General features: G+C 37.3%; 1 protein-coding gene across 18 annotated transcripts in view; it reads right to left on the bottom strand.

Moving 5' to 3' along the window:
- The window catches only part of ARHGAP21 (Rho GTPase activating protein 21), a 130,819-nt gene that overhangs the window by 46,283 nt on the left and 71,576 nt on the right, over positions 1-12,960 (bottom strand). For all 18 annotated transcript variants that reach the window (XM_070600979.1, XM_070600981.1, XM_070600987.1 and 15 more), the window contains 2 exons: positions 2,934-3,026; positions 1,336-1,414 (listed from right to left, as the gene is read on the bottom strand). In XM_070600979.1, the coding sequence (XP_070457080.1) occupies positions 1,336-1,414; positions 2,934-3,026 (172 nt within the window). The remainder of the gene's footprint in view (positions 1-1,335; positions 1,415-2,933; positions 3,027-12,960) is intronic.

The raw sequence follows: 12,960 nt of genomic DNA, 5'->3' as shown, positions 1-12,960 counted from the left end.
CTGTCACTCCAAAGCGTTATGACTCTGAAAGATGGACTGCACCAGCAACAAAAAAATTAATGTAGATTTTGAGGAAAACAAAGATTAAGTTATGGTTACGTGGAAAAATAATACTTTTAAAGAAGAGATGTTAGCAAATACACTTGAGATCCTGAAATTACAGGCTGACAAAACATATTGGTGTATTTAGGATGGTCTAAATTATTTTAAGGAAAAAAATTGGGGGTGGATCTCCCCGCTGCCTCTGGAGAGGTTTTAAATTCTTCACCAGTCCCCATCAGTCTCATCAGTCCTTTAAGACCAAATAGGTGTCACTGCCAGGAACACCCAGAATCCAACATTAGAGGCAAGGTTTCTAAGATTTGCTTTCTCAAAGAATGCCATTAAATATGAAAACAGTATTGAGAATATGGTGAGATCAATAAATCATGATCACATCATTTAATTGCAAAAATGACAATGGATTAAAGCATTAGTGTAAATCGTTTAGATTACAGCACGAACTGCTTTAGACACAGTTAGAGGAGCTTGATAAAAATCTTCAGAAAATAAAGAACGATTCAATTCTAGACAAGTAGATGTGAGTAACATAGGCAACAGAGAATCAAAAGTCACTATATTTGAATCTGGGAAGAACCTCCTACAATAGTGATGATCTGGAAATCGGACTCCAGAGTCATGGCCTACTCTTGACAAAATTCAGTATGGCAACCTCTTTGGCTTTTGATTTCTTTATTTGTAATGTTAAAAAATCTTCTAGGGGTGTGATAGAAATACAGCGGGACTAAATTAACTTTAAGGTCCTATAGATAGTCACTCTATACATATTTATTTACCTTAGAACTCAAAATTCTATCATTCTGCAGAGTATAGGTAGCCATATGGATTAAAAGAAAATTCCTTGCTGTCTTGGTTAAAACCAATGAAGACATCTGAGCTGAGAATCTTACTCAATAAGCTATTTACAGATAAATTATCTCAATAAGAGTCTTTAAAATTATATATGCATTCATTTATATACTTATTAGAAACAAAGTATACATTTGCTTGTCACTTCAATTGAAACTTGCAGTAAATCTCAAATATGTGCCTCTTAGACTCTAAAGAATTTTAATCACAAATCTGATAAATCTGCCAAAGCAAAGGCACCAACTAAGCTATTCTTAGGTAGTTCCTTCTTGGCAACTCAAATGTATTATCACTTTAAGAGAAAATTCTCTATCTTCACATCACACTAATTCCCTACAGGAATACAATACTGTATTAAATCTACCTGCCTCATTGATTTATAAAACCCATCTGCGGCCAAAATTAATCATGTTTTAAGAATCTTACCTGTTCTGAATCAAAGCAATTACTTGGGAATAGGTCTTTCCAATAACACTTTCTCCATTGACTTTTATAATTCGGTCACCTTCAAAGAAGAATAAAAAACCACATGAGGAATTCCTAAAGAAAGTCACTTCTGAATACTTTTTCAAATATTTCTTGAGTAATGTTCTTATTTTTGATATATCTTTGCTCATTGTTTTTGAAAGTATCTTTTATGAAAATGAATCTGAATTTTAGTATATCCAGCATCTTATGAAATATAGCCATGTTTTAAATGAGTCTTAGCCATTGATGAATTTAGAAGCCTCAAACGATGTAGCCACCAAGTGAACACAGCTATACCATTTGTGCCCCATCTACTGTTTTCTGAGTTGTAGAACAACTAATTATTCCTGTTTACCCTGTCATTTCTGTTGGAGAAACACTATTCAACAGGCTTAAACAATTCATTGTCTTTATTACCTCGGGGCGCTCTAGTTTTAGTCCAACTGATCTCCTTGTAGTGTTCTCCCAATCTATTTAGTTTATTGATTACTGCTATATTACAGAACTTAAATATGGGTATGCATATCACTTTGACTTTATATATATTAACTTGTTCTTCCTTTTAATGGGGAAAAGGACATGTAGATTACACAGAAAAACTCAGAGGAGCAGAAAGGAAAAGAAGAGGAGAGAAATGACAGGGGAAAAAGGAAAATAGAAAAAAATGTCCTTTTTGTGTGCTTATCACAGCATCTCCACTTCATCTTCCCAATTGTATGAGGCTTAGAACATGACAGATGATACACTCCAGGTAATGGATCCCATATGTACATCAATATACATATTTATGATATTGAAATTAGGCTTATTTTAAGAATGATGAAAAAGATAATTAATTAAGGTACAATAAATTAATAGTGCATCCTAAGAAATCTTAGCAATGATACTCACTACTTATATTTGTAGCTCAAAAGACAACATTTTATTCAAAAGGCAATAAAAAATAGCTTTTCACTAATTCCAACTTAAAATTACTTCATGTTTAAAAATATGAGAAAAGAGTAATGGTTTTGGTGTGCATTAATCTAATCAAAATCTCTAGTTTTTATTAAAATCACAAATCACAAAATGTTTGAGGGCAAAGAGCCATCAGACCACCTCCACTGACACCTGTAGACGAAGCTGGGCTTGTACGGCACTGAACACTTGAGCCACTCTGGAGTGCAAATACATCAATTCACCTCTGGCAGATCAGGCGTTTCCAGAACTTGGAGATCCAAGATTATTTCAATTACGGCAATAAATATCATCACCATTTTGCTACTTTGTAACCCTCTGTCAAAATTAGCTGTATGCAAAATAGGTTATTTACAAGGGCCTCCAAGAGTCCATTATCTGAGTGGTGACTAAAAGTTTAGCCCAAGATTTATAATTTATATTATTTCTGTTCAAATCCACCCATTTGGGTATCGAGAAACATACAATCAATTAGGTCTCAAAATACTAATAACAGACGTGAAGAAAAAGGAAGACACATATGGAGGGACATGACATATGGAAGAAGGAAGAAATGGACTAAGACAGAACCAGCAGACGGTGAAGAAGACCAGCCGCACCTGTGCATAAGCCGGCTTCGAACGCAGGCCCTCCTTCTTTAACTTGTTTAACAAAGATGGTGTCCATTGGTTCCAAGCGGTTTCTTTGTTTTCCTGTGGGAGAGAAAAAGCCCAAGGCATGGTTTACGTCACAATATTTTATTAAAATACCAACATAGAAAATGATATTTAATTGAGACAATTAAGCAAAGACCTTTATGAAGTGTTAAATACACATCCTGCATTTGGATGCTAAAATCCTAATTTAGGGATTTTCATTAAATCAGACATTTATTTTGCTTCTTCCATAACACAACAACAACCACAACAGTGGCAACAGTTTCTTTTTACTGGGTACATTCTGTACAAAAATTACTACAGTAAGTACTATATATAACTGAGAGTTACATTCCATAGCAAGTAAGTATTACTACCATCATTGCATAAAAGAGGAAACTGAGGCTCAGAGACATTAAATAAATTCTCCAAGGTCACACAGCTAGATTACACAGGCAGTGCTCACTCTATTGCTTTTTTTTTTTTTTTTTTTAAAGATTTTATTTTTTCCTTTTTCTCCCCAAAGCCCCCCGGTACATAGTTGTGTATTCTTCGTTGTGGGTTCTTCTAGTTGTGGCATGTGGGACGCTGCCTCAGCGTGGTCTGATGAGTAGTGCCATGTCCGCGCCCAGGATTCGAACTAACGAAACACTGGGCCGCCTGCAGCGGAGTGCGCGAACTTAACCACTGGGCCACGGGGCCAGCCCCACACTCTATTGCTTTTTAACACTGCATTGTGCTAAGCTTTAAGTTTTAACGATGAATAAGACACAGTCCCTTCCCTTCAGGGATTCTGGTAAGAAAGAGACACACAAAGAATGGCCCTATAGTATAAAAACAATCAGAGACAAATACAACATCCGGCCATGGCAATGAGGAGCACATGGTCGACCCTGTAAGTCAAATATTTCACAGACTGCTGTCCATGGATCATCTGCATTAACATCTAAGGTGCTTGCTACAATACCAATGCTTTGGGGTCCAATCAGAAATCTGCTTTGTCAACAAGTTTCTCAGGCAATCCTTACACACACTAACATTTGCAAACAACTACGTTTCAGCAAAATAGAAGTCAAGGAAAGATTTGCAGAGGAGAGGACACACAAGCGAAGTGATAAGCACCATGATACATACTATCAGGGGACAAAAAGGCAGACAGGTTCTCTCTCTTTTTTTTTTTTTGAGGAAGATTAGCCCTGAGCTAACTACTGCCAGTCCTCCTCATTTTTGCTGAGGAAGCCTGGCCCTGAGCTAACATCCGTGCCCATCTTCCTCTACTTTCTCTGTGGGACGCCTACCACAGCATAGCGCGCCAAGTGATGCCATGTCCGCACCCGGGATCCAAACCTGCAAACCCCGGGCCGCCGAGAAGCGGAACGTGCGAACTTAACCGCTGCGCCACCGGGCCAGCCCCCAGACGGGTTCTCAAAGTGTGGTCCCCTGACCAGCAGCATTAGTATCAGCAGGGAATGTGTTAGAAATGCAAATTTGTAGACCCACCCCAGATCTTCTGAATCGGAAATGAGGCAATTGTGATGCAACTCAACTTTGAGAACCACTAAAGTAGAAGACAAGGTCCTGACCCTTAAAGAAGTCTATAACAGAAAATAAGGCCCATGCACGCATGGAGTAATATAACAATACCAGTTAAACAGCAATGCTGGGCAGAAAGTGACTGAGTGTCACATAGAAAGAACTCCTATTTATATTGCCACACTAAACTGAATTTTTACCATCGTGTATCACAAAGGTGGCTCAAAAGACATTTCCTAGTAAAGGAATAGCTATCAGCACCTCCCCTTACAAATCTAGCTATTTACTCTGAGAGAAGTCCTCTAAAGCAGTGAGTGGCTAACTCAACTACTGAGAAAGCAACAGGGTTTAGCGGAAATTGCTCGCGTTTCACAAGCCATTAGACTTGGATTCAAGTCCTTGCTTTGCCACTCAATAGTCCAGTTGCAATTAAGTAAACTCTTTTACTTAAAGAAATTATTACATTTTCTTCTATAATTGTTCTATATTTTTACATTCTTGAAAGGTTCCTATGAAGACTAAATGAGATAATGTAAAATCACTCAGCACAGCGTGCAAGTGAACAAACTCCTCAGTCAATGCATATTTTCACTCTTCCTTGCGTATTTCTTAAATGAAGACTAGTGTCATATTTTTATGATTTCAAGAATTAAAATTCTGAAAGGTCATAAAAATACACTTGCAAAATATCTATCATCCAATTTGAAATACTATAAATCTATAGTAAATATATATCAGAATATCTGCCCAAAGACACTTTATACAGCCTTTTCTCTATGTTCAGATGACATGAAAATATTATCAATCCTTTAGCCACTTCTGATTAGTTATGACAGATAGCCATGACTGCTCTCTCCATGAGGTTTAGGAGGAAAAAGAGAACTAACGTTAGTTAAATCTCTACTATATAAAAGAATGTCCTAATTCTTTCTTTTTTTTTTTAAAGACTAGCACCTGAGCTAACATTTGTTGCCAACCTTTTTTTTTTTTCCTTCTTCTCCCCAAAGCTCCCCGGACACAGTTGTATATTCTAGTTGTAGGTCCTTCTGGTTGTGCTATGTGGGATGCCGCCTCAGCACGGCTTGATGCGCAGTGCCAGGCCCATGCCCAGGATCCAAACTGGTGAAACTCTGGGCCACCAAAGCGGAGTGCGCGAACTTAACCACTCAGCCATGGGGCCAGCCCCAAGAATGTCCTCATTCTTAAGAGATGTTTAATGAAGTACTTAGGGACTAATTATAATGATATATGCAACTTAGTTTTCAAATGGTTCAGAGGAAAAAATAAACCAAGACACTCACACACTCAGACACGCATATAGATAGATGGATAAAGAAAATATAACAGCATGTTAATTGCTGAAGCATGATGGATGACATACAGGTGTCTATGGTACTTTGAAAATTATAATAAAAAGCTAGGGGAAATTTTCTATATAGGCCAGGCTTTACTTTTCTTCATAGAAGTTATCACTCACTACTTAAAATTACGTTTTTATTGGCTTACATGTTGGTTTTGTGTCTCTCCCACTAAAATGAAGAGCAGGAATTCTGTCATGTTCACTGATATCCAGACCACCTGGAACAATGCCTGGCACAGAGCAGGCATTCAATAAATAATTATTCAGTAAGTCAATAAATTTATTATGTAGTTTAATTCTCACAACAAGCCTTCAAGATGCGATTGTACTGAAGAGGAAACAGAGACTAAATAACTTGCAGAGTAGGGATTTGAACCCAAGTCTGAATCCAAACATGATGTTCCGTGCTGCTTCAAAAGGAACGGAACGGCTTACTCATTTGTCTAGCTTTACTGAATACAAGTGGATAGTACACTTACAATCAATTTGAAAGGATCCAAATACTTAATTCCAACCAAGGTGGTAACCAAACTAGGTCCCTTTGGGGCCAATTCAACATTACAACAGTTGACCTTAAAGGAAAGCCAACTATTTTTTCTTGGCTAGAGATTTGAGGGTTTAGAGTTTAATATGTTTTGTTGTATCAAGTCATTGCTTTCATAGAAAGACTTACATAATAAAAGAGAAGACACATTTTTCTTATTAATGTCTTCTAGTCCACTCTGTCCCAAAGGTGATTATACCATACTTATATTTAAAAACACAAAATGCAAATGACCATTAATGAATTCTACAAAATAAGAAGTTGGTTGAGTAGCCATATAGTGACTCCTGAAAATTCTGATAGAAAGTTTGACTTATACAGAATAGATGTAGTCCAAAACAGTTTGGTTTTAATTTCCAAAAATGAAATACTAGTTTTGCAATGACCGCCTTGGTAGAATCAGAGACACGTTGCCATTGACAAATCTTTCAATACAGTGCGAGAACAGATGATGATGGAATAGACTGAAGTAGAGGTCAAGGCACTAGCCTATATGCCTAAGCTGTACTTTTGATTCTTGTTGTTTCTGGGCTTTTCTATCTGCACTTCCTCCAAAACTCTGACTTGCTATTATTACCCTAGCTATCATCCAATTCCTTCTGGACAACAGAAAATTTCCCATCGATATCCCTCAATTACAGGCAGGTTTCACTAAAAAACAGACTTCTCTTCACTTTCCGTCTTCCTTGTCTCTAAACCTTGAGCTGAACACTTGGCTCATTAATGTCAAGAATGTCTTCTTTTTACTATCTGTTGCCTGCCATTCTGCTGGAACTGGAAATCAAAAGTATCAAATTTAAGACATGTTATTCAATCTCGTGTGCCTTTAGTTTTTTTAAGTCAATGTCTAGATACGCAACACTAGAAGTCCAATCCTGAATTGTAACTCACCAGGAAAAACTATTCCTTACTTGCCAGCATGAGCATCTGGCAGAGCCAAATGGCTGCCCTGGTAACTCTTAGCAAAAGCCTCTTTCAAGTCTACATCTGTATTTTATAATTTCTCAATTTTTTGAGAACACATAGGACACATTTCAAAGAACTGTTAAATACCTTATTTTAGTGTCATTTCTTGACCTTACCAAAAGAAAAGGAAAACGTGTCTTTTTAGCACACACATGTAATTAAATCTTTCTGTATTTGAGAAAAGGAAGTAAAAAGACAATGATCTTACACAGATGGGAATGGCTAAAATGACCAGGTACAGAAAAAGTCCCATTTTATGTTATTTACTCCACAATTAGTAAAGACTTGAACAAGATGTAAAAAGTATATATGAATTTACTTGAATTTGAATATTACACTTTAAATAGGAATGTACATACTTCTAAATTAATATAATCAGTAAATGTAATCAGTTGGGGAAAAGTAATGTGAGGAAAAAAATAATAATATATAGGTAGTAGCTGCCATCCAAATACTCAATGTACCTCCAGGTGGATGTGATTTTTATTCTCCACATCCAGCATAAGGTCGTAGTTAAGAGTTTGGGCCCCAGGCCCAGAGTACATGGATTAAAATTCCAGCTCTATCATTTATTTTCCAAGTACGGTTAGCAGATTTTGCAATATTTGGTACATTCTTATACTAAAAATTATTAGTTGTCTTATCAGAAATTCAAATTTAATCAGGCATCCCATATTTTATCCAGCAATCCTTTCTCCAAGTGATTTTAGACAAATGATTTATTTATGCCCCAGTTTATTCATCTGAAAAATGAGGAGAATGATAATTATTCCTATCTGGCAAGGTTGTTGTGAGGATTAAAAGAGATAATCTATTAAAATGCTTATGTAATGTCTAATACAAGTCGGTATTTAATAAACGCTACGTATTACTATGCTAGTCTGATGATAAACCTCCAGAAGGTTTACACACAGATCAGGGATGACGGACGCCACAGTGCTTGTGACACTGAGTGTCTGATAAATACTGGTTGAAAGAGTATCTATACAAACTTAACTGTCACATAATGGGGAAGTCGGGGAATACAGACCAAGGAAAAAGGATGACTAAAGAAAACAAGGAGAAAAGTGAGAGAGACCATACTTAAAATTTTTCCAGTAACTCTGACCCAAACTACACACCTGTCTTCAAAGAGACTGCTGTCTAGACCCTGGGCTCTGTCAGTTAAGACGATCTAAACCTCTAATGACCTCTTCTTTGGAGAATGTGAAAGTCAAAGTCACTTGCAACATTTAAATCATTTCAAAATTTAAAATATTAAGTATACAAAGCAAAGAGACTAAAGCAAATAGATTATTTCAAGAAGGAACAAAAATTGAACTGTGCCACTTACAAAAAGAACCCTGTAATGAAAGAGCCACATAAAAATACATAAGCCCAGGTCAGGGAACCCTATAGTTCTGGAGACACACTGAGAAACATATGCTTCACACGAAGAAATAGCAGCCCGTATTTTAACCAAAAGCAAAGCAATAGAAAATAATGGCTATCACTGAGATTAAGCTTTTTATCCCTTCTCTAAGCTCTCAAAGACCCGACTGGACAATTTTTTGAATGGAACCAAATCCTCTCTGCTTTAATAAAGACTTTTTTTTTAAAAAAAAGTATTCTTTTTATTGATTTCTTTATTGTAAGAAAAAACCCAACTCTACCTCTACACAAGAGAAGCCTTTTGCAATTAAATTATGCTTCAGTATGAAAGTTATAAAAGGCTTGGGAGAAGAGGACTCTCCACAAAGGTGGAAAGCTCAGGGGTACATCACATAAGGGAGTATGAAAGCCCCAGGCGTTCACTATTTAAAGAAAATCAATTAAATAGCTTATTGAAATTAATATCTATTTTGCAGACCAAAAATAATTGAAACCATCATGTAGGTTGAAATAGACATCAAAGTTAAGTCTGAATGAGGAAAAATGATCTTTACTTCTCTTTGATGGATAATAGATGGTCACAGAAGAAAAACTGGGCAGGAAGAAGAATTTGTTGAGCAGAAGTTAGGAATTATGGATCCATTAAGGCAAAAAACAAACGGAAAGAGAATAAACAACAAGTTCCGGCTCGTGGCTACCTCTGGGGGAAGAGAGCAGGGAAAGAGTGGTGTCAAAGGGCCTTAACCATAGTTAGAATACTCACCTTTATGTCTTGAAGAGAGAGACAGAGATGTGGAAGAGAGGGGAGGATACTGAAACGTTAAGATGGCAAAAATAGGTGGCAAGCATTTGGAAGTGACATTTTTTCCTATATTTTCTGTTTGCCTGAAATATTTCATAACTATAAAATTGTTGATAACAGCCTTCTAATTTTTATTTTGGGGGTGCGGTTTGCTAATGGCAAACAAAAGTATCTTAAAAGCCTAACAGAGACACATTATCTAACATCAAAAATCTATGTATCATATGATAAATACACCCTATATGATAAGAAATGAAGGGGAATCCAATTTAAGAAGACTGATATGGCAGATCCTTGGGTATTTTTTTTCCTTTGGTAATAGCAGAAGCACTAAGTAAAAAAAAAGCACCAGCTTACTAAATCTAGGTGTTCCCCAAATTTCCACTTAAGATGCTCTCACTTCAAGAGTGATGACTAGTACTTTAAAATTATACCTCCCAAGTCTCCAATCTGCAGCTCCAATAATTATCATGAGATTCACATCCAAAATCCCAATGATCTCTGGATGTTGTCAGTAGAATGTCACCTGCTAGGACTCGATCACATTATATCTATCATAAGCAAACACATACTCTCCACTCAATCTGATCTTCACATAATATCAAATGGAATAAAATGAAATAAGAAAATCCCTTAAATACTAAAAAGCAGACCATGTTCTAACCTAATCATGATAAACTTTCTTTCAACCTAGACTCATCTAATTATTTTTTTTTTACTTCTTATTGTGGAAAATGTCCAACATACACAAAAGTAGAGAAAATAGAATAAACCCACATGAGCATCACTTAATAATTATAAAAAAAAGTCACTCTTGTTTCATTTATACTCACCCTTTTTTCCTAAAATATTTTAAAGCAAATCCAAGATATCATGCCAATTCATTCATAAATATGCATACTTCGGTATGCATCACTAACAGATAAGAATTTTTCTTTGCTTTTCTTAAAGGAAAGACAACAAAATCCTTGCACGTTCTCCATAGCATGTAGTGATCTACACAGCGTGGACAACACTAGTCAACAACAAACCTAATCCTACTTTCAGCCTCCTAAATGTCTACTTAACATTAATGAAAAGCGGTACGTCACGACATGGAAATGATAGCAGCAAAAACTATGGAATGAATTTAGAAGGGTTCCACGTGCAGAATCACAACAGAACCCTAAATTAAGTTCCTGAACAAGTTACCCATGCCCAGTAGGATGCTCTGCCTGTGCATTCAAATTCGGTGAGTTCATGGATGCAAGAGGCCATTCACAGCATGAATATCTCCAGTATGTAGAACAGTGCCTGGCATACAGTGGATGCTCAAGAATTATTTACTGCTGACTGATTCAAATTAAAGCCCTGGAAAACATCAACAGTAAACCTATCCAAGGACAACTGAGAGATTTGTTTCAGGAACAAAGCTATCATACTGCAACTGGTCTGCACAATTTTCCTCAAATAGTAGAAGGAGAATGCTGCCACTTATGCTAATTTGAGTACAATACCACTAGGTGTCAGACGCGAACCAAAATTTTCTAGCATTATAAACAACCAGGCAAGAAGGACTCTGGAAGGGTGTTATTCATTCAACAAATATTTACTGAGTTCGTAAATGTGCCAGGAGCTGCTTACCCTACAACGAACAAAACATCCTGGGATCTGTCTTCTGGGGTATTCGAAGTTTATGAAACATGGGTTTTTTTCTCTCTCTAAAGTTTCAGGAATTTCACAAACTATATATCACATCTAGATTCATAGCCTTGTTATTCCTGTTGTGCTACACTTTAATTTCCCTACAAACCAGAAAAATTTGTTACAATGCTCTAACCACAAGCAACTATCTTTCCATCTCCTACCTTACCATCGCGCCATCCCTCAACCAATTCAACTTGCTCGTCGACTCTGTCAAGACCTCCCATTCCTGTTGGCCCTCTCTACTCTTCAAGACTATCAATCTCCCTCCAGAAATCACTTTCTTCCACACTAAGATTACCCATGGATCAATATTTCAACAAAATTCACCGGCAGCCTCAACTTCCTTTCCCTCTTGACCTTTGAAAGCATTCAATTTGCCCATCTCCAAGTGTGGAGAATTCCAACCACATGCCTGCTCTGCTCTTGCTCTTGGCCTGCTAATTCAGCTGAACAAAACTGCACGAGCCCAGTGATTTATAGTTCCCAAGTTCAGCTAAGTTCTTGACACTGCTCCATAAAGTCTCTCAATTGTGTTTTAACACCCATTCCCTCCAGGTTGCTGTTTCAAACTTCTAATAGCCTTCTTGAACTTGCTATTCCATGCTGATGTCCTCACACTATTTGGATAACCTGTCTCTTAACTTCACTATATCTCACTTGCTGTATCTTCAATTTCTTTCCATCTTTGCCCATTCTTCCTTCCTTTGTCCTACCACAGGTGAGGATTTAGGTCCCAGCCTTCTTCAGGACCATTCTCCCCTAATTAGCTCTTCTCATGCATAAAACCTGTTACTCTCTAATCTTCTCTCCAGATTCCCACACTTACACAACAACAGAATTCTCTGGCTTTCCAATCAGCTATCATTTCTCATTCCCTATCCTTCATTTTCATACTTCTTACAAGAATAGTCTATACTCGTTAATCCTCATTTCTTTACTTCTAATTCAAGGTTTCTCAGACACTGACAAATGTCCCCTGCGGCACCAAACTGCCCACCCAGCCCACTCCTGCTCTCATGTGTAGTTTACTGCTCTAACTTACATTCTGATTGCTGATATTTGGTTTCTTCATCCCTTCTGTCCACTGCACTGAAACTGTTCTCAAGTAACTTTACCAATTTGCTATTTGTCAGATCCTGTCCAATAGTATCCCTTTTTTTTTTTTTTTGGTGAGGAAGATTGGCCCTGAGCTAACACCTGTCGCCAATCTTCCTCTTTTGCTTGAGGAAGAGTGGCCCTGAGCTAACATCTGTGCCCAGCTTCCTCTATTTTGTATGTGGGTCACCACCACAGCATGTCTTGACAAGTGGTGTAGGTCCACGTGTGGGATATAAATCTGCGAACCTGGGCCGCTGGGGCGGAGCGCACCAAACTGAACCACTATGCCACTGGGCTGGCCCCCGAACAGTATCTTTTTAGTCCCCATCCTAATGAATTCTCTACAACAAATGACAAGTTATCCACTCCTCGCTTAAAATTATCACCTCTTAATTAACAAGTCACCAACTCCTCCTGGCTCTCTTCATACCTTCAAAACTTATTCTCCAATTTCCTCTCTGACCATCTCTTAGATGTTGCCCTCCCTCGGATCCTAGCTTCATCCTCTACATCTTCATACTGTCTGTGTACAGTTTCATTTATGCCTAGAACTTAATTATAACATATATAATGATGACTTCCAAATCTATTTTCACCCCCCCCACCTTCCCTATAAGCTCTGCACACAAAT

The sequence above is a fragment of the Equus przewalskii genome, chromosome 30 (assembly GCF_037783145.1).
Source record: "Equus przewalskii isolate Varuska chromosome 30, EquPr2, whole genome shotgun sequence".
Taxonomy (NCBI): Eukaryota; Metazoa; Chordata; class Mammalia; order Perissodactyla; family Equidae; genus Equus; species Equus przewalskii.
Note: the sequence above shows the minus strand (reverse complement) of the source record. Positions and strands in the feature narration are given on the sequence as shown.